General features: G+C 38.5%; 2 protein-coding genes across 2 annotated transcripts in view; one reads left to right on the forward strand and one right to left on the reverse strand.

Annotated features, from left to right (window-relative positions):
- Positions 1–16603, forward strand: part of arrb1 (arrestin, beta 1) — a 56641-nt gene extending 40038 nt beyond the window's left edge. Inside the window, exons 5-16 of the mRNA XM_056262554.1 lie at positions 269–465; positions 606–665; positions 782–849; positions 1731–1866; positions 2678–2762; positions 2862–2934; positions 3029–3166; positions 3261–3344; positions 4831–4854; positions 5249–5319; positions 5804–5855; positions 15521–16603. Of these exons, the coding sequence (XP_056118529.1) occupies positions 269–465; positions 606–665; positions 782–849; positions 1731–1866; positions 2678–2762; positions 2862–2934; positions 3029–3166; positions 3261–3344; positions 4831–4854; positions 5249–5319; positions 5804–5855; positions 15521–15632 (1100 nt within the window). The 3' untranslated portion in view covers positions 15633–16603. The remainder of the gene's footprint in view (positions 1–268; positions 466–605; positions 666–781; positions 850–1730; positions 1867–2677; positions 2763–2861; positions 2935–3028; positions 3167–3260; positions 3345–4830; positions 4855–5248; positions 5320–5803; positions 5856–15520) is intronic.
- A 9758-nt stretch (positions 16604–26361) lies between these two features.
- LOC130095946 (olfactory receptor 52K2-like) lies at positions 26362–27608 on the reverse strand. Its single transcript, XM_056262555.1, has 2 exons — positions 27602–27608; positions 26362–27374 (listed from the first exon to the last, which is right to left on the reverse strand). The coding sequence occupies exon 2, from the start codon at positions 27371–27373 to the stop codon at positions 26384–26386; it is 990 nt and encodes a 329-aa protein (XP_056118530.1). The 5' UTR covers position 27374; positions 27602–27608; the 3' UTR covers positions 26362–26383.
- Between the last annotated feature and the right edge of the window lie 315 nt (positions 27609–27923).

Consider the following 27923-nt stretch of genomic DNA (forward strand, 5'->3'; position numbering starts at 1 on the left):
ATCGCACATTCAGAAGAGGTTTCAGTGTTATAAACCATACTCAGATTTTAAAGATACCAAAGTCTGGAATCATCATAAATCCGAGATCTCAATATAAACTCAAACATCACTCATTCATTTTATAGCTTTGTACACTTAGTCTATGTCAATAATTGTTCCATTTGTTGCTGGTTTTCTTTTATTAGGAACTGGGAGAACAAAGTTGACTGTAAATCCATTAACTATACAGTTAATGTTACTCTGTTTTTTTTTTTCAATTCTCCCACAGTTTTTGTGACACTGACGTGTGCTTTCCGCTATGGACGGGAGGACTTGGACGTTCTTGGCTTGACGTTTCGCAAAGACCTCTTTGTGGCCAACATCCAGGCATTTCCTCCCGTGCCTGAAGAGAAAAAGGGCTTGACACGTCTACAAGAGCGATTGATAAAGAAACTCGGAGAACATGCTTACCCCTTCACCTTCGAGGTGAAACTTCTTTTTGATTTCCCTAATATAATGGCAACTACTGTATGTTATGCTGTGCAGAGATTATTGGATTCACTGTTGATTAAATTAGGTCCCTTCATCTCCAATCTCAAGTTTAAATGTCAAACCTTTACTCACAGATTACTCCGAATTTACCCTGTTCTGTCACGTTACAACCAGGGCCAGAAGATACAGGAAAGGTACATTTTCCCGCAAATAATGTTTTATAGATATTCAGGGCTATTAAAGGGTAAAAAGGGCTATTCAGAATTCTGCACTCTCCAGAGTAACATTTTCTTTCTTCTTGTCTGCAAAGGCCTGCGGGGTTGACTTTGAAGTCAAAGCTTTTTGTGCAGAAAATGTTGAAGAAAAAATCCACAAAAGGTATAACCTTTCACAATGGCACCCAACTGCATAACAGACACACATTTGTGCAACATTGTTAATTGTGTTTTTGGAAAACATGTACTACAGTTTTTATCAAGGTGACTATCACTGTGCTGAAGAGAGCACAGCTGTTACTTTTTAAATAAAGCGAGATATACTCTTAATGGTCTTCGGCCAATCGTCAACCGAACCACAGGCTCTACTCTTCAGCAAAATGGGAACCCCAAAAACTCACACATACCAGAAAACCTTTTAAATTCCAAAATAATAGAACATGAAACACTAACAGATCTCCCCCATATATTAATATTGAGCAAAACACAATTAAATAACACTTCATTTTAACGTTTACTCTCGTTTAACAGTCAGAAGCAAAGCATGCTGGGAACTTGTAATCTGTTGTGTACATTCACATTTATGTATGTGCAATATATGTACACAATAAAGGATAAAACTTTATGAATATTACATGTAATGCTATTTTTGTCTTCAATTCTCAATATAGTATCAATATAGCCACATGGTCAATGCATATATTGCAGTATATTGAAAAATATAATCACTATTTTCCCATGTATAATGTAATATATTGCATTATTTTTTGCAGTATATTTCCATTTTTGTTCCATAAGTGTTTTACTCTTGCTCACACTCATAAATAGTCTCACACCATTTGTGCCATGTATATAAATGATACTTTAAAAAGGCGATTTGTTGAAGAAAGATTATGGTCTAAATGATCCGGAAAAATGTCTGAAAAAAAAAAAAGACCAGAACATCGCAGAGATTTATTACATAGATTGCAACATATATTTTTGTTGAAGTCAATAAATGTCACAAATTATGATATGGTTCTCCTATTACTGGCCTTTCCACAGGAATTCAGTGCGTCTCGTCATCAGAAAAGTGCAGTATGCTCCAGAGAAGCCGGGCCCGCAGCCAATGGCTGAAACCACAAGGCAGTTTCTCATGTCAGACAAACCATTACACCTGGAGGCCTCACTTGACAAAGAGGTGGGTTTGTGTAGTTATTCAGCTGCTCTGAATAAGATGAAATAGCTGACGATTGATTGAGGAAAGGCAACAGCAGTAGGATTCTGCTATACTGATCTACATCTACATCTAGTGATGGAAAAAGGGCATTACAACTGAAATGCTGTAGGTGCAATGTTATGTATAGTATAGTATCATAATAATAATAATAATAGAAATTAAGCTTTTATTTTCTCTTTAAATTATTTTGATATGACCCTATGCTAAACTTAGAAATTCATGCAGATATTATTGAAGCTTTAACTAAAATATAACTATAAATCAAATCCAAAAAGACATTTGGCATGGATGTGTATTGTTACAATCAGTACTGCGTTCACAGAAATATCTGGCATATTATGAAAATTCATTCGATTTATTAATATTTTAGACCTGGGGTCTCAGCATGTCATTACAGACTTGACATATTATTAAATCCTATGCCTGCTTATTGTAAAATAAAATAAAAAAAAAAGTATCTAAAAAAGGTTTGGAGTCTTTCCTTGAAGAGAATAGAACAGAAAGAGAATCACATATATTTAGGCTTAAATTTAATATTTATATACTTGAATTGTTTATGAAATGTCCATCCATTTGGATCACACAATTTTAACATAGACAAAGTAATAAACGTAATGTGATGCAAATGAGTGTAGATAATAATTTAATTCCATATCAGACTATACAATTTTTTTTTCAGAAACACAAACTGAGGCAGAGTACAGATTTTTTTTTGGACCTATGTTGCTGTTTTGTTGTTTGCATGATGCTGTATGTGCATAATGTCTTTCAGATTTACTATCATGGTGAACCAATTAGTGTCAACGTCCATGTCACAAACAACACAAACAAGACAGTAAAAAAAATGAAGATTTCAGGTCATTCAGTTATTTATATAGATGGACTTTGTATTTACATCAGTATGTAGTTAAGAAACTCTTGGCAATAACATTTATTTCTATTATAAAACGTTGCAGTGCGTCAATATGCTGATATTTGCCTCTTCAACACTGCCCAGTACAAGTGTCCAGTGGCGACAGAGGAATCAGAGTATGTACACTGCAAACTAAACCATACGCTTAATCCGGATGAGAACACACCTTGACATCTGTCTCATTGCTCTCTGCTTTGTGCCGTGTTCTAGTGATTTTGTGGCTCCCAGTGCCACATTTTGCAAAGTATATACTCTCACCCCATTCCTGGCGAATAACCGAGAGAAACGCGGCTTGGCTCTGGATGGCAAACTCAAACATGAAGACACAAATTTAGCATCGAGTACATTGTAAGTATAATCTCTGATTCTTCCATTTGAAAGTGTGTTGTGTTTCTTGTCATGTTTATGAATTCACCTTTCCATGGCATTGTTCTCTTGAAAGGTTAAGAGAGGGAGCCAATAAAGAAATTCTGGGCATCATTGTTTCATATAAGGTGAAAGTGAAGCTGGTGGTGTCCCGCGGAGGGTAAGTTTGCATTTTGCTCATCTTGTGTGGCATGTGATGGTGGAATAAAGTTCAAACTTTACAATTCGGTTAACAAAAATGTACATAGCACTTGCCAGGAATTTGTGCTAGATGTGAAACCGCAAACTGGTTGAGGAAGGGGTGTGCTATCACTTTTCTAAGCAATTGAACACTAGGACACCAGGGTTACACCCCTAGGAGAAGTGCCATGGGATTTTTAATAACCACAGAGATTCAGGACCTCGGTTTAACATCTCATCCAAAGGACGGGTTGATTTTTATGTGGTAGACCATAAATCTGGGTGGTGGGTGGTAGATCCCATAGACGCACATTGGACCAGAGTCACAGAATATCAGAGAGACTTGAAGATGGGCTCTTTTGACATGGGCAAGTAAACAACCACATAGCAATCACTCGAAAAATGCTTGCAACTGCACAGCAAAAAACACCCACAACACCCTAGCTGCATCTGAAATCGCATACTCCCCTACTATATAGTAGGTGAAAAACAGTATGTGACAAAAGAAGTATGTCCGAATTCGCAGTACTCATAAAAAAGTACTCAGATCAGATGACCTCGTACTTCCGGCGAGATTCTGAAGTTTACGATGGGACTCTTTACTATCCCATGAGGCCACGGGAGAGGATTTGTAAATGGCAGTGATGCGACTAAAAATGATGCTGGTAGATCACATGATAATGAAAACATGGCGGATGTAGTTTGTCCAGATTACATTCTTACTACACATATTCCATACTACATAGAACATACTTTTTAGCAGCCATGAAGTAATTACTTATTCAAACTAAGTACCTACTCAAGAGACTATTCGATTTTCGGACGCAGCCTCTGTCAATGTAACTGTGAGTTTAGCAGAGAGGAGGACCATTCAAAAAACCTTTGGAAAGTGTAAAAATCTTGTTACATTATTAGTCAAATTGCTTGGAAATGGCTTTTTATTTTAGCCCCAGAGTGCATGACCCTAAAACTTGCACTAATGCATTAAGGGGCTCAAGATGACCCATACTGGTTCAGTGGATTTTTAAAAAAGAAAATCTATTTATTTTTTATATATTATATACATATACAATAAAAAATGAAATCAAAATTGTACTTCACTATAACATTGTATATTTATTAACATATACAGTTTATATACAGTATATACACAGTATATATATATATATTTATATATTAAGGGTTAGTGATACAAAAACAAAAAAAATATTTTCCTGAACCCATGACCAACAAATATGTAAATGAGGCTCAAAACATGACTTAGAAGGAATACATAGAATATCAAATAATTTAATAACGGAAAAACATACCAAAAAAATCACACGCTAACCGATCAATTTGACACTCTTTATGCATTCTAGGGTTACATTAAAATGACTTTGCCGAGTCGATATGACACACCAAATCAATAATGCCTTAATTATTGTAATACAGTGAGATCATGTTTAATTTTTTTTTTTTTTCAGACTGCTGGGAGATCTTGCCTCAAGGTACTGTGCTATTTTTGTTCATTCCTTTAGAAATTCTTCTGTTTCTGTGTAATGTGTGTAAATGTTTGACACCTTCACTTTGAAACCGGATTCAAGCTGTTCCATTACTAAGACTGCATGACCGTATACTGAACAGTGTGTCTTACACAGCCCATTGTGCATACTATAGATTCCTATAAGTAGCCAAGCTTTTGGCCAGAAACACAGACAGGCTCAGACACTTGATAAGATGCCATCAATTACTGGACCATTTGTGCTGATGCTTTTAGGCCAGTGGTTCCAGCACTCTGTTAGCACCGCATGAGTGGTGGGATTGAGGTTTGGGAGCAGCGTTGGCTGGCGTTTATTTGGTTATCATGTCTACTGGATGCATGATTTGTGTTTCCCTCTCCAGTGATGTTGCAGTCGAGCTCCCCTTTACATTAATGCATCCCAAACCATTGGAGGAATCATTCTACAGAGATGGTATTTGCCAGACTGCCTTTTTATCTGCTTTCATTTGTTGAACTAGTTATGATTTATTTTAGCATGTTCTGGCACCTAAAACACATACTTTCACTTGTACAGGAAATATAAATATATTTTTATGAGTAACATAAAAATATAATTAAAATGTAAATATTTATTAAAAAAATCAAATACTTAAATATAAGACATTTAAAGTTCATGTCCTAACATGTCAGTACTGAATTTCAGCTTTTCAGTCAATTCCAGTCAAAAGTTCAATATTTTTTATTTATCCGAACAATTATTGTTTTTTTTGTTGTTTGGTTGAAAAGGTGCCAGCGGGGGGAAATTTAGTTACTCTAAAAATAATGACTGTTCTGTGTCATCTCTGTGTGCGGAGACCTTTATAAATGGCGTATACAGAGTTTTTTTAAGTGAGAAATTAAGTATATTACCTACAGAGTTCTAATCAATATTAATTTCTGTAACCTTTCTGTTCTAGCCCCAGAAAACGATGCCCCCATTGACACAAATCTCATTGAATTTGACACAAAGTAAGTGAAAGTCTTATTGTTTAATTGGATTTTAAACTACTAAAATGCTTTGAGCTTTATAGTCATAAATAGTTACACATATGTCTTAGGATGGTGGTTTAATTTAATGTATTCATTTATTTTGTTTAATCAAAAATTCTGTCAGTCATATACACTACCGGTCAAAAATTTGGAAAATTAATTAAGATTTGTCATGTTTTTGTAAGAAACGCTCCGCCACGTCCAGGCCAAGGGTGTTTGAAGGGCCCGTTGGTGTTTTAAGCCCCCACCGGATCCTTCAAGGCAGCGCTGCATGGAAGGCGCTCCCCGCCCCCTGCTGCGTTTCAGCCAATCGCTGCAAAATCTACAATTGCCAATCTGTTTACAGTTAGCTAGATAGCTGAGCGTGTTCGGCCGGCGGCAAAGAAAATCCCTAGCAGCTAGTGTTGGCTATATTTCAAAGCATAGTAATTTTTTTTAATAATAAAACATTTCATTATGAATTCAGATCTTAGAATATTGCTCTATGCAACTTACCGTACCAAGTTGAGTGGAGTCAAGATCGATCACTCGTTGGTTCTCAAAGTTGAATGCGAGCACCATTGTTGCGATTGGCTGAAACGTGGCAGGGGGCGAGGAGCGCCTTCCATGCAGCGCTGCCTTGAAGGATCCGTTGGGGTCTTAAAAAACCAACGAGCGTTTGGCGGACTCAACAGGTTTTTCACACTGGAGTTAAAAGGGTGCACAGTAGGGTGCAGAAAGCCGACAGAGCCGGGCCTCTCAGTGCTTCTACCCATTTAGGGTGGGAACACGGGAGCAGACCGGTGTTCTGACGATTTGTGCTGCCTTGTCGAAAAATGCTACCGTAGCGCGAATCGATCACAGAATGTCGATTAATATTAAATGAAATACAATTATAACACAATTCTAAGTTATGAGTAGCTACTGTATACTGTAAACTACTGTTTTTATTTTTAAAACGGTGTGAAAAGTAAAAATTATCATCAAATATTCATCTTTGACTTGTTAAAGCACACCTTTCCTTAGTAACTGAAACTTTCAGTTATTCTTGTTCAGCTGACTGACCGTACAAATATTCATATGGTAGTTGGCATTTTTAAAAGGGAAATTACTTTATAACACATGAAAATTTACCTTTTGTTAAAAAAAACTGAGTCTGCACATGCGCATAACCAGTAAGTAGCAAATCTCGATGGGTAGCATGAATCGTCAGAACACCGGCTCTACACATAGGCTATAATATCTAGCGAACGTGTTAGGTGTCGCCCAGCCCGCAGCTCTACAGATATCGGTTTTCGAGGAGCCACGTGCCAGCGCCCAGGAGGATGCAACACCTCTCGTGGAGTGAGCATGCAACCTGAGCGGGCAGGCCACGCCTTGTGCTTGGTAAGCCAAGGCGATGGCATCCACTATCCAGTGGGCCATCCTCTGCTTGGAGAGTGGTTTGGGTTCTGTTTGGGAGTGGTAGGAACCTTGGGCACATAGCCAGGCCGGGGGCTCGGGGTCCTCTTTAGGTGAGAAGAACACCACTCGACGAACAGGTTCCACTTCAAGGCGTACGCACGTCTCGTAGACGGCGCCCGCGCTGAAGTGATGCTGTTAAATACCTCTGGGTGTAAGTCACCTAGAACCTCCGCTGGACGGTCTGGATGCGGGTGCCCCGTCTCTGAGTCAGAATGTCCTTCCTCAGAGGAATGGGCCAGGGAGGGACTGTCACGAGGAGCATGAGTTCTGGGAACCAGGTCCGGATGGGCCAATAGGGAGCCACCAGAAGGACCTGCTCCTCGTCCTCCCTGACTTTGCACAGGGTCTGTGCAAGTAGGCTCACTGGGGGAAATGAATATTTGCGAGGGGCCCCGGGGTCAGCTGTGTGCCAGTCCATGCCGAGTGTTCCCTCGGTCAGGGAGTAAAACAGCTGGCAGTGGGAGGTATCTGAGGAGGTAAACAGGTCTACCTGAACATCCCCGAACTCTCTCCAGATCAGCTGAACCGCCTGGGGGTGGAGTCGCCATTCTCCCGGGAGCACAGCTCGTGATGCAGGTCACCGCCGCGGCAGGATATGTTTAATCACCTCAATCTGCTTTTGTACAGCTGAGAACTGCTGGGCGAAGTTCTCGACCACGTTGCTGAAGAGGCCGGTCTGAGACACGGGGGAGTTAAGGAACCTGACTTTGTCGGCCTCCCGTAGGCCTGTTGGCTGACGATTAATTGCCTAAAAAATAATTGCGGTTATGCCGATTAATTGCCAGTTTTAGGGATTTGACGATAATGCCAATTACTTGGCTGTTTTAGGGCGTTGTCATACATTTTTGGTGTGCTTCATTCATTAAATAATTGTGATCAATTTAAGGCTTTGTAAGTTATCATTTTGCAGTGTAAGATCACAGTTAACACCTTTAAATATTAAATAAATATATTCAATAGCTGTGACATTTTTTTTATTAAACTTAGTGAGTGTATACAGGTCCTTCTCAAAAAATTAGCATATTGTGATAAAGTTCATTATTTTCCATAATGTAATGATAAAAATTAAACTTTCATATATTTTAGATTCATTGCACACCAACTGAAATATTTCAGTTCTTTTATTGTTTTAATACTGATGATTTTAGCATACAGCTCATGAAAACCCCAAATTCCTGTCTCAAAAAATTAGCATATTTCATCCGACCAATAAAAGAAGTGTTTTTAATACAAAAAAAAAAGTCAACCTTCAAATAATTATGTTCAGTTATGCACTCAATAGTCAATACTTGGTCGGGAATCCTTTTGCAGAAATGACTGCTTCAATGCGGCGTGGCATGGACGCAATCAGCCTGTGGCACTGCTGAGGTGTTATGGAGGCCCAGGATGCTTCGATAGTGGCCTTAAGCTCATCCAGAGTGTTGGGTCTTGCGCCTCTCAACTTTCTCTTCACAATATCCCACAGATTCTCTATGGGGTTCAGGTCAGGAGAGTTGGCAGGCCAATTGAGCACAGTAATACCATGGTCAGTAAACCATTTACCAGTGGTTTTGGCACTGTGAGCAGGTGCCAGGTCGTGCTGAAAAATGAAATCTTCATCTCCATAAAGCTTTTCAGCAGATGGAAGCATGAAGTGCTCCAAAATCTCCTGATAGCTAGCTGCATTGACCCTGCCCTTGATAAAACACAGTGCACCAACACCAGCAGCTGACATGGCACCCCAGACCATCACTGACTGTGGGTACTTGACACTGGACTTCAGGCATTTTGGCATTTCCTTCTCCCCAGTCTTCCTCCAGACTCTGGCACCTTGATTTCCGAATGACATGCAAAACTGAGCAACAGTCCAGTGCTGCTTCTCTGCAGCCCAGGTCAGGCGCTTCTGCCGCTGTTTCTGGTTCAAAAGTGGCTTGACCTGGGGAATGCGGCACCTGTAGCCCATTTCCTGTACACGCCTGTGCACGGTGGCTCTGGATGTTTCTACTCAAGACTCAGTCCACTGTTTCCGCAGGTCCCCCAAGGTCTGGAATCGGTCTTTCTCCACAATCTTCCTCAGGGTCCGGTCACCTCTTCTCGTTGTGCAGCATTTTTTGCCACACTTTTTCCTTCCCACAGACTTCCCACTGAGGTGCCTTGATACAGCACTCTGGGAACAGCCTATTTGTTCAGAAATATCTTTCTGTCTTACCCTCTTGCTTGAGGGTGTCAATGATGGCCTTCTGGACAGCAGTCAGGTCGGCAGTCTTACCCATGATTGCGGTTTTGAGTAATGAAACAGGCTGGGAGTTTTTAAAAGCCTCAGGAATCTTTTGCAGGTGTTTAGAGTTAATTAGTTGATTCAGATGATTAGGTTAATAGCTCGTTTAGAGACCCTTTTCATGATATGCTAATTTTTTGAGACAGGAATTTTGGGTTTTCATGAGCTGTATGCCAAAATCATCAGTATTAAAACAATAAAAGACCTGAAATATTTCAGTTGGTGTGCAATGAATCTAAAATATATGAAAGTTTAATTTTTATCATTACATTATGGAAAATAATGAACTTTATCACAATATGCTAATTTTTTGAGAAGGACCTGTAAATCAGCAGCAAAAAGTAATTCTTGAAAAAATCTGCACAGTAATTTTATAAAAATCTAAACATGTTAAGAAAAACAGATGACACATTACTTTTAGTACTCTTATAAAATTCATTCATGTATTCATACATTTAACAATTTTATATTTATATATGGAAGTAAAAAAAAAAAACCCTGTCCCTGTCTGTTTGTTACTTGTTGTCTGTTAAAGTGTATCCTCTATGTGCTGCCTTCTTGGTCAGGGCTCACTTGTAAAAGAGATTGCAATCTCAATGTGATTTTTCCCCGCTGGTAAAATAAAGGTAAAATAAAATAAAAATATAAAAAGTAAAGAATTATAATGCGTGCTAAATTTTGAACAGAGAATGATTGACAGCCGCAGAGGAGGGGAGACAAACTTTTATTTAACAATGTAAATAATATATATACTACACACAAATAATATAAAATTAAAAGATGCTTTTTTTAAATGTTAAAAAAATTGTGCAGCTTTTTAATGGGGCAACAAGATATAATAGATACGACAGAACAAGATAGGCTTTTAATAATCTTTCAGTGCGCAAAACCATGATAATATGACATGCATGAAGTATGATAATACACTTCAAAACAAAGTGGCACAAAGCACGTATGGCGTATTTGCATTGTGGGTGCAGAATGATGTGGTTAAAGCAACATGGAGTCACAGACAGTGCACAGCGCTGCACAAGTGCGCATTTAAAAGTTCACGACACAAAGCAAAGAAATGTCAAGCGCATAAATCCTAGTGTCTATCTGTCCAACAGTTTATTGATCATTTGTTTCCTCACAATTTTAAATTCCAGTTATTGTGCGTTTGATGCCAATTCATAGTCCATGTGCTGTGTGAACAGACACAATAGCGAGTCGTTTAGAAACAGCAATAAACTCCAACTAAAGTCATTTTATGCAAATCCACAGCGCTTTATCTACAGATCAAGCATTATAATGTGAATATATCATATTGTTTACTTTATACTTTATTGTCATTGTACACAAGGTACAACGAAATTGCGGAGCCTCTGCATAAGGTGCATGGTACATAAAAAAGACGAATAGATAAAAAAAAAAATACATTAGATAAGTAAGTACAAATACATAAAATACAATATTTGGATTATACAATATTGGATAGAGTTTTAACGTGCATCCTGTCGTAACCGGACTAGTCGTGTGCTAAATGCTGAACAGAGAATGATTGACAGCCGCAGAGGAGGGAAGACGAGTTTCCGTGAACTTTAATTTAACAATGTAAATATACTTCTGTCGCTCACATTAAGCATTGGAATGGCTTCAGATGACTTTGAATATGTTGCAGGAAAACTTAATTAGTGCTTGTCTATTTCTTTTGGTCCATGACTCCCCCTTGTGCCGTAGGCCTATAAAAGAGCGCAATAATCGCGGTTGTCTGAAACAATCGCGGTTAGATCTAATAATCGTGATCAGACGGTTATTTAATTATCGCGACAGGCCTAGTCTCTCTCATGTCAGCCAGACACAGCCAGAGATGGCAATTCATGGATCACCATAGTGGACATCGCACGACCCACCGACCGTGCGGTCACCTTTGTCGCACCAAGCGCGAGGTCCGTCGCGGCACGAAGTTCTTGGAGAACTTGGGGATCATGACCACCCTCGTTCAGGTCCTTCAGTGCCTTAGCCTGATGGACCTGCAACAACGCCATGGCGTATAAGGCAGAGGCGGCTTCCCCACAGGCTTCCCCACCTTGCCAGTTAAGTCCGACGAGTACTTACAGGCCCGGGAAGGGAGACTCCACTGGTGGGATGCGCGTGTAACCCTTAGCCGCCTGAGGGAGGAGGAGCCACCGGGATGGTTTCTGGCAGTAAAAGGTGCCGTCCACGCCCCAATGAGCTCCTCATGCACCTCCGGGAAGAAAGGCACCGGGGTGGGTTGCTGAGAACCAGTGCGCACCACCCTGAGATATCAATCGTCCAGCCTCGAGGGCTGGGGACACGGTGGAGGGTTCCACACGAGCCTGATTCTTTTGGCGGCCCGGGAAAGCATGGCCATCATCTACGGGTACGAATCGTCATCCGCAGAGAAGTCTGACCCACCCTCCGATGCAGCGATTGACATCTGTTCATCATGGGGAGCACCGAAGGAAACGACTGGTACACACCTCGTCGATGGTCCAGCACGTTCCGTTGGCAGCTCTACTGGCTCTACTACGTGGGAGGGGTGAGGGTTCCTAGGGGGTTGGTTCCCCGAAGGAAGTGCGCTCACCGTGATCCTCAGGTCACCTGCACCACCGCCTGAAGTAACCCTCAGAGGAAGGTTAGATCAAAGGCGGAGGCGCAGGGACTCTGCCCCTTTGCAGGAACGAGAGTCTCGACCACAGCTCCGAGATGATCATCTTCCCACAATGGGTACATGACTCATCCACGAACGCTGCCTCAGTGTGTTCAATGCCCAAACATCCGATACAGTGCTCGTGGCCAACCTGGGATCCCAGGTAACGACCGCATCCAGAAACACACAGGTAGAGTGACATTTTTTAAAAGAAATGATCTGCCCGTGTAAGCTCTTTTAGGGAACTGCTCTTTTGGTGCTGAAGCACACAGGGAAACGGTCGCAGCGAACACGGACATGAATGTGCACCTGTCGTGCGCGGCCTCTCTCACTGGCGACCTCACCAGCCGTAAGAACGGCCTTTCAGCGCTCTCACTGCGCACCTTACCAGCTGTGAAAACAGCCCTTTTGTTTTTGCTCAGTTTTTTTACAGGCAAGAAAAGATAGAGAGAAAATCAACCCCACTGCCGCGCTGTATCGCCCGCACCAGCCACGTGAGATCATCCTGAAAACTTGTTCATACTCTGTTTAGATATCAGCATCGAAGTGCTCGACTCTGAAGCAAAAAGCTGAAGTGCAATCGCACCTGCTACTCATTATATACCCGTGCTGCGTGGCAGAGCAGCTGTTGCAAATGATTGCACGCCAATGTGCATTTGCTCGTTTAGTTTCACTCGAAGTAGATTGGCCTCTCTAGCGAGATTCCTATTTGTCGGTCACTACGTTCGTCGAGAGTGACCGACTGATAGGGAACCCTTTTTAATAAATCCTCTGCACAGGGGAGAGTTTGCTCTTTTGTTTTCGCTCCTCTTGCTTTTGCCGCCTGCTGCCTGTTTGGCTCATGTACATTCGCCAGGTTCAGCCTCAGGTGTCGCTCCAGGGAGCGTGCAGTGACTTTCGTTGCCCGTAGGCCGAGGTCCATCGCTGTACGCAGTTCCTGCATAACCCCTGTGTCAGAACTCCCCTTATGAAATTCCTTGAGCGCTTTGGCCTGGTAGACCTGCAGGAGCGCCATGGCATGCAGGGCAGAGGCAGCTTCTCCGCAGGCTAAGTAAGCCTTACCTGTGAGAGCGGATGAGAACTTACACGCACAGGGTAGCCGTCTTGGGACACAATTGCATTCCACGTACCCTTTAGCCACTCCGCCATCGAGGTTAGTGAGGGAGGAAAAGGCACCAGACCGGTTTTGGGTAGAAAAAGGTGCCGTCCATGATCTAGTGACCTCATCATGCACTTCTGGAAAGAAAGGCACTGGGGCGGGGCGGGGCGCTGAGAACCAGCACGGGCCAACCAGAGATACCAATCTTCCATTAGCTCACCCTCCGATCAGAGTATGTGAGCGGAGTGGAGCGGCAACAATGTTCCCTCCGCGCTCCAAGCATTTAATAATCACTCCGCTCCAGATCCGCTCCGGGTTCACCATTTACCGCTCCCGCTCCACTCCTCGCTCACTGATATCAGAAATACCGCTCCGTCTTTGCTCCCCGAGGAAATTGCGAATAACTATTTAAGTATGCTTTGAAATCTCACAAAATTTCTCCTCATCGTAATAGCCTATATAGGCTTACTATTATTTGTTTTTTTTAAACATCATTAGGAGAATAGTTTCAATGTGGTTTATTGGATAGTGTGCGAACTTATGACTTATTACATTATCAGCATTATAAGTTAAATATCATTGCTGCTTTTTGCAGAGCATATTTTGTTTGGAAAGATGAAAATAACGTTTTCATCAGTTATCTACGTACGGGTCACTACATTTCTTACAGTTTTCTGCTCGTTCGAAATCAAACCGACAGCACTGTAAGATTACATTTTTTGAATGCAATGCATTGAGACGCAATCGTGAGAAAGCGATTGGGTGTGTGAATAAGTGTTACCTGTTTAAAATGTGCTTTCACCCGATCCAGCTCGATCTCATGAAAGTGCGTCACACATTTTATTTCTCGTACCATTTATACGCCAAAAACCTGTTTTTGCTTGCATAGCCTAAGCCTAGGATACGCAGTTTTCGCGTGCATATGATACGCACTTTATGGCGTTCACGCACTTCACACACCTAATCATAACCAAGGCAAGGGGTTTAGTGCATTTCATTTGCACGCAAAAATTTTTTTTATGTATAAATGGCACAAAAAATAAAATATGTGCTATAGATACGCACTTTCATGAGATAGTGTTGCCCGATCATATTCAGTAGGCTTGAGAAATAACCTCCCGCAGCCACTCATGTCCATCGGCGTCATCATTCACATCCTTCTCATTTTTTTCTGATTTGAGTGATCCATCTCTGTACCATGCTAGAGTAATGTGTTTAACGTGTGAATCCTTACTAAAAATGCAGTTCTATAATGAGCCGTTGGCATGAATTGTACTCGTGATGGAGCGGTAGTGGAGCGCTCTCGGAGCGAATGAAAACCACGACGCTCCGACTTTAAAAAAAATCCGCTCCGTACTCCATTCAAAATCACACCGCTCCACTCCCCGCTCCTCTCTCTCGTCAGCACATGGTCTGAATGACATCTTGAAAAAGATGCAGGGTCAGACTGTGTTAGCTTTTTTAGGAAGTTGCTCTCTCTGGTGCCGAAGCGCACAGGGGAGATGGCCGTGGCTACACAATAGTGGATAGCGATAAAGCAGAAACAGCATTCACCATCTGGCTCCGAAGCGAAAGACAAATATGCGACCCACTTGCATTTTTAATTTAAAATAGAAATGTTACAAAAGATTTCTGTTTTTTTCAACATTGATAATAATCAGAAATGTTTGCTGAGCAGCAAATCATCATATTAGTATGATTTTTGAAGGATCATGTGACACTGAAGTAATGATCCTGAAAATTCAGCTTTGATCACAGATAAATAATATTTTCAAATATTTAAAAATGTAAATATAAATTGTAATAATGTTTAACAATATTACTGTTTTTCTGTATTTTTCGATCAAATCAATGTAGCCATGGTGAGCAGAAGAGACTTTCAAAACATTATAAAATCGTAATTATTCCTAACTTTTGACCGGTAGTGTATAATTTATTGTAATATTATTTATATATAAATATATAATTATTTTAAATATATATTCAATTTATATATTAAAAAAAAATTCTACAAAAGCATCAAGGCATCTACTAAAAGAACAAAAAAATCAGCTTCTGCCTACAAATTCTTTAGCTCTGTCATTTTTTTTTTTTTTGTCTATAAGTAACAAGAACAGTGTGTAATGCACAGGGCAAAAAGTGCTTTTAGGGAAACACAACAACTGAATTCTTCTCTGACTGTTTGTCCCTAGTGATGATGACATCATCTTCGAGGACTTTGCTCGGCAACGACTGATCGGGGCAAAAGACGACAAAGATGAAGAAGAGGAGGGTGCCGATTCGCCCAAACTGAATGACAGATAGACGCGCAGATAAGAGTTTCCTGTGTTGTGACGATACGAGAGACCCTTTCGAGATAACCTGGAAAAATGGGACACCCTTTAACACACTCACAGTGGTGACGTTGTTGTGTTCTTGTTCACATTCGTCTCTTCCATCATGCGAGGGTGTAAAATAAAAACTTAAGTGTAGAAAAATGTGACCTTGTCGTTGAAGCGATTAGAAGGTGAGGTTTTAGTTGATAGGCCACCCACTGAGTGCCTCGGATATTTGAGGGTCTTTTGGGGTTGAGGCAATGGTTTCTCATCATAGCTAAATCAAACGTCAGTGGTAGCATGCCTTTAATGTTGCTTTGTTTCATAGATTCTGCCTTTGATTAGAACAGAGGAGGAGTTTGAGGGCCGTGGCTTAGTATTAAACCATATTTAATGTATGGAATTTGATCTGTTTTAATTACTCAAAAAGGAACTGGATTTAGTATTTTTATTATAAAAAGCTGCCAAATTGAATAATCTTTATAATGTCTTGTGTCTCAACTGAGAACTTTTTTTCCACTTTTCAAAAGAACCAATGTATCAAAATCTAAAAAGTTATGGGTATGGGTAAAAGTTATGGGTATATATATATAAGATACATGACAATGCAACAACCGTTTATGACATTTTTTTCTCTTCAATCGTTTGTAAAAGTGGGTTTCTATGAAATCATTTAATTGTAAACAATGCCTATATATCTTCAAAGGGACAATATATTACTATATGATATTTTTACATAATTGAAGCTTCTCAAACAAAGCACCAATGAATAGTTGTGCTACAAACATTCCAGTTACAATATCTAGTCTGAATAAAGTATATGTATCCTTAAATCTGTTTCAAAACTATCTTCTGTGGAACAGAAAAGGAGAAATTTTGAATATACTGGTTATTTTTCCAGTGTTATCACAATTAATAGGGACTGCAGCTTTCAAGTGTCAATAAAGCTTTAAAAGCACCATAAAATAATCATTAAAATTCACCCCATATATTGTATGAGGCTTTTTCAATTAACAGTTGTGTAAAGAAAGCAAGAAGTTTGGCCAAGTTTGCGAATTAATAATTTAGTGTGATTCAGATTAAACATTACATTCATAAAAAAAAAAAAAAAAACTTGTTAAATCAGAAATCACTACTTGAACTAGCCAAGGAGATGTTGGGCAGATGCCAAGATTTTCAGTGAAAAAAAGATTTGCATTGTTAGAAGAACAAACAGATATTTAAGTGTACAGACTCACTTTTATAATTCTTTAAAGAGGATTTTGCTCCATATGGCCATATCGGAAACTTGAAAGCTCCGGTCCCTATTTTAATTTTAATCATGCAGTTATATAAATTATGACAGAATTTTTATTTTGGGGCAAACTATTCGTTTAGATCTTCTATGGACAATTTCAAACTTGTACTCATCAAGTAATTCTTCAAGACTCATCCAGTAATTCTCTGAGCTGGAGAGCCACTAAAATCAAAAGACTCTTGATTGGAAATGTAGCCATTTTTACATTGCAAAGATTATGTGCTTTCTATATGAATGAGGCCTTGACTTACTGCATGAAACATGTCAATAATTTGTATGTTTTGTGAATGAAACATTTGTAAGAAAGGAAGAAAGACAGATAGAAAGAAAGAAATTTAAATAAAAATGGATTGTTCAGTGAACTGATATATTATAATTTCCATGTGCTGGATAAACCACAATTCTAAAATAAATAAACTTGATTATTGACATAAGGCAAGAAAATTATATTGATGATAAAATGTAAGTAGAAATTACAATATATTAAATACATACTATGTTGTATATATCAAAGTCTTTGTTTCTTCTTTATATTCTATGTATACAGTATATATACTTTAATATATATATATATATATTAGGGCTGTCAAATGTTTAATCGTGATTAATCACATCCAAAATAACAGTTTTTTTTTACATAATATATGTGGGTGCACTGTGTATAATTATTTTATATATATAAATACACACACATGCTTGTATATATTTAAGAAATATTTTCATGTATATACTGTATACAGATTTATATATAATTTATATTATATATAAATATAAATATTTTATATATAAATAATATTTTTTTCTTAAATATACATGCATGTGTGTGTATTTATATATATATACAAAATAATTATACACAGTGCACCCACATATATTATGTAAAAAAAACTTTTATTTTGGATGTGATTAATAGTGATTAATCATTTGACAGCCCTAATATATATATATATATATATATATATATATATATATATTTAGACAACAGTTCTTTCTGGTTCTCGAATCTGATTGGCTGGGAGCCTTTTCCAGCCGTGCGATATTCCCCCAGTATCAGCACTCCAACCGTTTCACTGTTTGTATCACTCCACTTGCGGCGACTGTCATGGCGGTCTACCAATTCCACCATATCATTTACAAATACTACTGTTATTGTGTCACGATAATGTAGTTTTAAGAGTTTTTTAGGCGAGAATGTAGTTCTTAAACCTCACATATGTGACTCATAGTTTATCTATGAGTCTCCTATGTGAGGTTTAATAACTACATATGCCTATTTTACAACTAAAAACAAAAGTTTTTAGAGATGTGAGCTCCAGGCCGTCAGCTGCCATTCAGCTCTCATGAACCTGCAGAGAACAGTGTCATCTCGGCCAGTCCTTCGGGAATTGTATGTAGATAGTGGTTAAACATGAGATATAATTCATTTGGGGTATATTAAACGGGCAATCTTTGGTTTTACTCCCACATAGCAAATTTTATCTGGCCCAGCTCTGTTCCACAGAAGCCCTTTTCCCTCGGTCCACATACCGCAAAGAATGACGGCCCTGTAGTGGCTCGGATCCGGACTGAAGACATGGACCACACATGGGCCAACACTAGCCCAAGTCTCAGCCATTTAATAACCATTACAGGGCCTGAACTGGGCCAGAACTGGTTTTAATAGGTGCACCGATTCTCAGCTATTAATAAAGCATATAAACACCAGCTTTTAACCAGACCCTCATCCATTTAATAACACACAACTAGCCCTGCCCTGAGACAGAATAGGTTTTATTCTTGGTATCGATTATCAGCCTTAAGTAAACCAAAACAGAGCCACACCGGAGCCTTATCTAGCCCAGTCCCAAAAAAGAATGGTTATCTTTTATATATTGTATACTACTTTATATTTTTTACTGTGATGTACGGTATTATTATTCCTTACCTGAGGATGGCGCTCTCAGTCTAAAGATGTGTATGTGTTGGGTTGTAACCTATAAAAGAGAAGAATAAGAAAGTTCAGTGAAACAGCAAGTCGCATGAAACCAGTGTCTCTTCGTGAATTATTCAAACTTGCATCCACAAAACATCACATGGTGTCAGAAGAAAACTATGGATCAGTGGAAACCTCCTAACAGTTTGGATTTCAAATGAAATCTGGCGCAAAACTGGGGAACGTGGATTCAAAAGTTTGATCTGTATCTAATTGCAACTGGCATTGCAGAAAAGAGTGACAAGGTCAAATTTGTGACATTTTTTCACGTGGCGGTAGATGATGCCATAAAGGTATTTAATACCATGGACTTTGATGATGATGTGGATGATTTTGAAGTCCTCAAAGAGAAGTTTAGAGAATACTGTGAGCCAAGAAAGAATATTACGTATCTGATTTTAGCCGCATGTGCAAAACACCACAACAAAAAGGCAAACCAAGAAGATTTGAGAAAAAAAGTATATGAGATAGAACAACAAGAAGATGCTGAATTGTTTATAGGTACCATAGAAATTCAACGAAGTGAGCAAACAGCTATAGCAAATGGCTGACACAAATGAATACAGTCTCTACCATGGAAAGTGAAAACAAGAAATGGACTCAAGAATTCAGAATAAACAAATCCATACTTACCTTTAAGCTAGATATAGGAGCAGAGTGCAACGTGTTGTCATTTAAATATTTTAAGAAAATCTCTAACAAGACAACAACTCTAAAGAAGTCAAATGCACGTTAGTTACATATTCTGGCCACACGATGGAGACAACGGGTAAAGTAAGGCTTAAATGTGGTTACAAAGACACTGAGTTTGATCTAGAATTCCACGTTGTAGATGAAGATTCACCAACAATTCTGGGAAGAGAAGCATGCTCAAAACTTGGACTGATTAAAAGAGTGTACAAAGTAGAGAACAAAGACCAAACTGACATTCTGAGGGAATATCAAGATGTGTTTACTGGTTTAGAATGTGTACCAGGACTGCATCACATAAAGCTCAATCCAGATGTTGCTCCAGTCATTCACGCACCATGAAAAGTACCCATAGCGTTAAAGGACAGGGTCAAAATGGAACTGAAACGGATGGAAGATCTTGGAGTCATAGCGAAGCAAACCGAGCCCACTGATTGGGTTAATAGTATGGTTACAGTCGTGAAGCCAGAGAAACTCAGGATCTCCATCGATCCACAAGATCTTAATAAAGCCATCAAGAGAGAACACTATGCATTGCGTGCAATTGAAGAAATAGTAGCTGAGATGCCAAATGCTAAAGTCTTCTCAGTGCTTGATGCCAATCATGGATTCTGGCAAGTACCCCTGGATGATGAGAGCTCCAAATTATTCGTTCAACACTCCTTTTGGAAGATACCGTTTTTTGAGGCTTCCATTTGGCAAAAGTGTCAGCTCCAGAAGTGTTTCAAAAATGCATTGCACAAAGACTAGAAGGCTTAGATGGAGTCGTGAACATGGATGAAATTCTGGTGTGGGGTGAAGACATGGAACAACACGACAAGAGACTAAGACAATTGTCAGACAGAATCAGAAACATCAATCTAAAGTTGAACAAAAACAACTGCAAGATCAGGATGACCGAAGTCAGCTATGTTGGACACATTCTGACTGCAGAAGGGTTGAAGCCAGACAAAGAGAAAGTCAGAGCGATACAGAACATGCCAGAGCCAGAGGACAAAGCTGCACTAATGAGGTTCTTAGGCCTGCTTCAGTATCTGTACAAGTTCGTTCCAAACATGTCAGACATCAATGCTCCGTTGAGGAAACTGCTAGAGGGAGATGTAGCATGGCAAGAGCTTTGAAAGACTGAAGTCACTTGTGAGCAACGCCCCAGTGTTAAAGTACTTTGATGTCAAGAAAGAGATAATGCTGTCAGTGCACTCAAGCGCTGAAGGTCTGGGAGAAGTGTTGCTGCAAGAAGGACTGCATTCGGCTCAAGGTCTCTTACTGAGTGACAGAAAAGATATGCCCAAATAGAAAAAGAGCTCTTGGCGATTGTCTATGGCTGCGAGAAGTTCCATCAGTATGTCTATGGTAAGACAGTATACAAGTGGAGACGGATCATAAGCTCTTGGAGACGATGTTCAAAAAGTCTCTCCAAAAAGCTCCTCCGAGACTGCAGAGAATGCTGATGAGACTGCAGCTATATGATTTACGTGTTAGTTACAAGCCTGGAAAGGAGTTGTACATCGCAGACACTCTGAGTCGAGCCTACCTAAAAGAACAAACAGAACCACTTCTGGAAGATGAGTTACAAGTTCATACTTTGTCAGTTTGTCTGCCAATCTCAAAGAAAAAGTTGAAATGAAATGTAAAAATAAATAAATCTTCTACTATATATAATAATCAATATTATCAGTTTAACCATTATGCAGCATGACGAAAATGTGACTGTTTTCATTGACCAAAACTAAGTCAATAACTAAAATGCCCATTAGGCTTGGTTTTCCAGACAGGGTTTTGATTGAGTCAGGATTAGACCTTAGTTAAATTAGGGCATTTAAGTAGCTTTTATAAATGTGTTTATTAATGGTTTTTAAAGGTCTACATGGGCTCGCCCCCGTATATATTTCGAGTTTGTTACAGCAGCATGTTGCGGCTAGACCACTTAGATCCCCGCAAAGCTTTACTCTAAATGTACCAAGAGCTCGGTTAAAAACCAAGGGAGATCGTGCTTTCGAGGTAGCAGCACCGCGTCTTTGGAATTCTCTTCCTTTTTCGATCCTGTGATTCCATCAAGTGTTTCAAGTCTAGGTTAAAGACCTATTTTTTCTCGGCTGCTTTTAAGTGTTCTTAGTTATATGTGGTCTTTATGTTGTGTTTTTTGTTTAAGGTGTTGTTGTCTATTTTGTTTTGTACAGTTGAGTCTGTAAAGCACTTTGGTCAACTTGTGTTGTTTTTAAACGTGCTTTAGAAATAAATATATATATATATATAATGTATATGTGCCTAAGAAAAAAAAAAACATTACTGGTGTTTCTCTTGAGGCACAGACATATTTTAAGATATGGCTTCCAGAACCTAAGAGAGTACAATAACGGCAAAGCACAATAGTTTCTCCTGAAAGATAAAGTTTAAAGTTGTTTATGGATCACAACCTGTAAGTATATATTTTATTATTTGTGGCTCCGAAGTGTTTAGCTACAAGGCTCTCGCTTTTGTAATGACAGCACATTTCGTATTCGGGAAGGAGGGGCTTCATCGAAACAGGAACTAAACAGTGTGTTTGAGACAGACTGGGAGGAGAGGTGCTGCAATAATGTAAAATATGTGAAAAATAATGCGTTTTTTGAACTGTCAAGCATGAAAACCTAGAACACCCCAAAAACAATAGCAAGACTTAAACTTAACATAAAAGGGCATAACACTGTAGGACACCTTTAAGGTATAAAGGGAGTTGGATTGTGTGGTTTCGGCAGGTGATGATCAAGCTAAGAGGGGCAGAGGGTGCTGCTGACATATATTGTATATAAGATAATATTGTGTGAATTTAGATATGGGGTATCCAATCCTACTCCTCGAGGGCCACTATCCTGCAGAGTTTAGCTCAAATCCTAATTAAACACACCCGAAACAGTTCATCAAGGACTTTCGGATCACTTGAAGCTTCCAGGCAAGTGGGTTGGAGCAGCTGGAGCTACACTTTGCAGGACATTGGCCCTCCAGGAGCAGGATTGGACACCTCTGATTCAGAGCCTGTCAGGCTAAATTAGACCTCTGCTTGAAGTGCATCTGTATGTGTTCCGTGATTAGAATATAAAACATACAAGCAGTTAATCATATCATAATTATATAGCTTAAAGGAACACTCCGACTTTTTGGGACTTTAGCCTATTCACCTTATCCCCCAGAGTTAGATAAGTCCATACATACCTTTTTCATCTCCGTGCGTGCTATAAGTCTGTTTGACGCACCCACCGCTAGCCTAGCTTAGCACAAAGACTGGATGTAAATGGTTGCAGCTAGCATACTAATCCAAATAAGTGACAAAATAACGCAAACATTTTCCTATTTACATGTTGTGGTTTGTATAGTCACTGAGTGTACAAAAAACAAAGTCACATGAGACACAGACATATTTTAACCGTATAAATACTGGGAACTATATTCTCTGAAGGCGAAGCACTGCTACTTGGGCGGAGTGATAACCGCAGCACCTGAGACGCGCTCTCTGCTCCTCACCACGGCTCGTCTCAGGTGCTGCGGTTATCACTCCGCCCAAGTAGCAGTGCTTCGCCTTCAGAGAATATAGTTCCCAGTATTTATACGGTTAAAATATGTCTGGGTCTCATGTGACTTTGTTTTTTTGTACACTCAGTGACTATACAAATCACAACATGTAAATAGGAAAATGTTTGCGTTATTTTGTCACTTATTTGGATTAGTATGCTAGCTGCAACCATTTACATCCAGTCTTTGTGCTAAGCTAGGCTAGCGGTGGGTGCGTCAAACAGACTTATAGCACGCACGGAGATGAAAAAGGTATGTATGGACTTATCTAACTCTGGGGGATAAGGTGAATAGGCTAAAGTCCCAAAAAGTCGGAGTGTTCCTTTAAGCTATCAGATACAGCATTTTGGTCAGGAACTGCTAATGCACTAATGGAAAATGTAGGTATTATTTCTCTTGAAAAGGGTATTCTCTATATAGTACTTTGTAGGCTGTGTCAGGTAGGTACTGTGGTTAGAAACTGCCTTTCAGCTGATAGAGAGTGCTGTGTACTGTGCATTTATTTGAATTCTTTATGAGCCCATCCAGTTCTGCATGGAAAAAAGTGCACATTGGTATTTCATTCTTGTGTGCATATTCATATTCATCTCATATGTGCATATTTTCAAAGTTGTTACACAATAACAGCTACTGTATTTTAAACTTTAACAAAACAGTACATCCTTATTTAAATGTTATAGTTTTAGCATATTTTTTTTACTTGGATATCTTAAGATGGAGAGACCTTTCCTTCACTTATAAATTGAAGAAACCTTTGTCTTATTTCCTTTGTTCTCACTCCATAAACAATTGGGTTAAAACAACTTGGAAAAAGTAAGTACACGACTACTGGTAGACAAATTATTTCTTATTCTGAATGCAATCACGGCAAAAATTAAACTACTTGCCATAACAATAATGTGAGTAATGCAGGTGTTTATGGTCTTCATGTGGGTCTTACCAGATAAAGTGTATAAAATTACAAAATAAGAAACAGAAATGAGAATAACTATTGGAAACACTAATCACTGTTATGGTGACTTCAAATGAAACACATTAGAGTTAAACCCTGGTTAATTCTCAGTAAAACCTTCTGTAGACGTCTGACAGAAAAAAGTCAATCTGGTCAGTAATAAGTGAAGCTGGTAAAGCTGTTTGTGGAGTTGTTTAATCCACCTCTGCTGAGATCTTGAGAGATTTAATGTCTTCTTTTATCTTCAGTTGATTTCATCTAAGACTGTGGCTGGAAGTCAGTTGGTAAATGGTAAATGGTAAATGGACTGCATTTATATAGCGCTTTCACAGACCCAATGGCCACCAAAGCGCTTTACAATTTGCCTCACATTCACCCATTCACTCACTCATTCATACACCGACGGGCACAGTTGTAGTTCTTGTGTTTCTGCTCATCTCTTTTTCTGTTCTCGTCCTTCCTTCAGTGATTCTGCTTGTTAACAGGCTTATTAAGGCTGAAATGACTCCATATTTCACGAGTTCACACTTGCATACAATTAGAGTGGATAAGGTTTAATGCGTATTTGGTGTGCTGTCCGGGGGAGGGCTCCGAGCTCGGAGTTTGGCCTGAACCCAGAGTACTCCCCCCTATGTAAGTGTTTAGGACTAGAAGTGTGAAAATGGAGTATCAATGGAGTGAGGTGAGACTGCTGAATCTATATATACCTCTTATCATTGATTGCTGGGTGCACTCCACTCGTGTTAATTAACTGAACGTGCTCCTCCCGAACTTTGTTAATAAAACATCATTTAATATACACAGATTTTGTGGCTCAGATAAGGTCCAGTTCTGGTTTATTTCTTTGCTCTTGGCTGACATGTGGCATTGCTATGGCCTGCTTGTGGCCCAGATCTGGCAAACAGGAGTTAGGCACCCAATGTACCCACCCGTTATTCCACGCTGCATGTGGGCCAGATCATCTTTCCACATGTGCCAGATGTGGGCCGCATCTGGGCCGTCACTATATGTGGGTCAGTGTGGGAACGTGTGGGAAAAGACTGTATGCAAGCAATCTAAAAATGTAGTTTTTAAAGAAATTATATATATTTGTTAAAATGAATGACTGATGGCATCAACAAAATAACACAGGCAATTGTTTTAGGTAATGATTGCCATGGCCAAAGCTTTGCTAGAAATATATATGTATTGCTGGAGCAAAATAACTTTTCCATACACACACACACACACACACACACACACACATATATATATATATATTTATATATATATTAGGGCTGTCAAATGATTAATCGTGATTAATCACATCCAAAATAAAAGTTTTTTTACATAATATATATGGGTGCACTGTGTATAATTATTTTATATATATAAATACACACACATGCTTATATGCATATATTTAAGAAATATTTTCATGTATATACTGTATATAGATTTATATATAATTTATATTATATATAAATATAAATATTTTATATATAAATAATATTTTTTTCTTAAATATACATGCATGTGTGTGTATTTATATATATACAAAATAATTATACACAGTGCACCCACATATATTATGTAAAAATTTTTTTTTTTTTTTTGGATGTGATTAATCGTGATTAATCATTTGACAGCCCTAATATATATATAAATATATATATATATATGTGTGTGTATTTATGGAAAAGTTATTTTGCTCCAGCAATACAGACTACTACCAGGAGAGGGAGACAATAATGTATGTTTTTTTTACTCAAATCTGTATATGAAGCTTAATTTACACCTCAGACTATCATTACAGATAACTACAGATTCTAAGCTTTGGTACACCCTATATTACTGAAAATGATTATATGGTTGAATACCTGATTTTTACAATATTCTGGTAGTAAGTTTTGTTTACTTCATAGAGATTGGTTTCTTAGAGGTGTGTATACTGTAGTAAGCACAGTAGAAAATATACAGGTAACAGGTTGTATTTCTCTTATTAAGAGAAAGTATAAATGGAGTAAAAAAAATATTTATAATTTAGTAGGCTTTATCAGACAGGCTTGAGAAAAAAATGTAGCTGATGGAGAAAGCTGTTTTTTTTTTTTTTTTGCTAATTGATTTAGTTAATAACTCCAGTTCTGTATACAAAAATTGTGCACAAGGATATCATTCTTGTAAATTACCATCAGTGTTTACAGTATGTTTATTAATAACTACATATTTTCATATTTTCAAATGGCCATTTTAAACTTTATAGCTTTAACAAAACACATCCTTTTTTAAAATGTTACAGTATCAGCAATATTGTTGATCTTTTTTAAAAAAAAACGGATTTCTTTGCAAAGGAAAGATTTTTACTTCTCTAATAAACTGAAGAAACTTTTGTCTTATTTCTTTTGTTCTCACTCCATAAACAATTGGGTTAAAACAACTTGGAAAAAGTAAGTACATTGTGCTCACAAATACACGACTACTGGTAGAAAAATTATTTCTTATTCTGTATGACATAAACGCAATCAGGGCAAAAATCAAACTACATGTCATAACAATGATGTGAGTAATGCAGGTGTTTATGGCCTTAATCTGGGCCTTACCAGATCTAAACACAGAGATAAAAATAACAGCATAGGAAGCAGTAATGAGAATAAAATCTGCAGTTGGTATAAGGAAAGCAGACAATAGTCCTACCAAGTTATTAATAGATATATCTCCACATGCTAACTGAACCAACGCCATGTGTTCACAAAAACAGTGATCAATCACATTTGTTAAACAAAATGACAGTTTTCCAGCCAGAGAGACCATGGTGACATTCAGGAGTCCATTTCTCATTACTGGCACAACAATAAACTTTAGGAAGTTAGGGATTTCCATGTATTTATGATAATGAAGAGGTTTGCATATTGCAAAGTAACGGTCCAGTGCCATCCAAAAAAGCAAAGTGGACTGAAATGATCCAACATAATGAATGCAAAACATTTGTATCAAACAACCTGTTAGAGATATCCCACTCCAATTAAACAAAAAACTAAGAAGCATGTTAGGTACAAAAAATATAGGCGAGATTAAGTCTACAACAGCCATTAAACCTATTAGTACATACATAGGAGAATGCAGAGACTTTTGACATATGATTAAATATATGAGAATACTATTTGCTGTGATAGACAGAAAAAACATCAGAAAGAAAGGGATAAATAACAAAGGCCTCCATTCTCCTAGGCCGTAGAAACCAATCAGATTGAAGTCTGTGAATGAAATATTTTGTGCAGACAGATTCTTCATGCTGTTAATAATAATAAAAAAGGAATTAATGCCTAAAGATAAAAACTATTTTTTCCCCATGTATGTCCAGTTGGCAATGCTACATTTCAGAGTGATAAAAAAAAAAAAAAATCTACAGTATTGCTCACAATTCTGCGATTTCAATTTCACAATATGAATTAAAATGCAAAGTGAATGTGCTTTTCATCTATTATCATAATGAAAGGATTAGAATACACTTAATTTTACCTTATTTGTGAGGAATCTTTCTTGTACTGTTGTTGTGGAGAGAAAAAAATCAAGCGGACTTTTACAAGTTAGATGTTCAATGAATGTTTCATTATATAAACAGCAGAAAATTGTAGTAATATAGTAAACAAGATATGATGTTATGTTTAATTACATAGGCCTTTCATGCATTAACCTGTCCCCATTACATTGATGAACTGAAATCTTTGCTCATTTTGTTTAGCTATTATAACTATTTTTCTTGCATGTAAGAGTGAAATGAAAGCTTGACATGAAAACATGGTCTCTAAATACACTATGCCGTGTTCCCATGAGTCTGTAA

This window comes from Rhinichthys klamathensis, unplaced genomic scaffold (assembly GCF_029890125.1).
Source record: "Rhinichthys klamathensis goyatoka isolate OS25496 unplaced genomic scaffold, OSU_Roscu_1.1 h1tg000194l_1, whole genome shotgun sequence".
NCBI classification, from domain to species: domain Eukaryota; kingdom Metazoa; phylum Chordata; class Actinopteri; order Cypriniformes; family Leuciscidae; genus Rhinichthys; species Rhinichthys klamathensis.

What these genes read in the sequence shown, in the direction of transcription:
- LOC130095946 (XM_056262555.1), bottom strand. Translation starts at nt 27,373, where the DNA reads ATGAAGAATCTGTCTGCACAAAATATTTCATTCACAGACTTCAATCTG.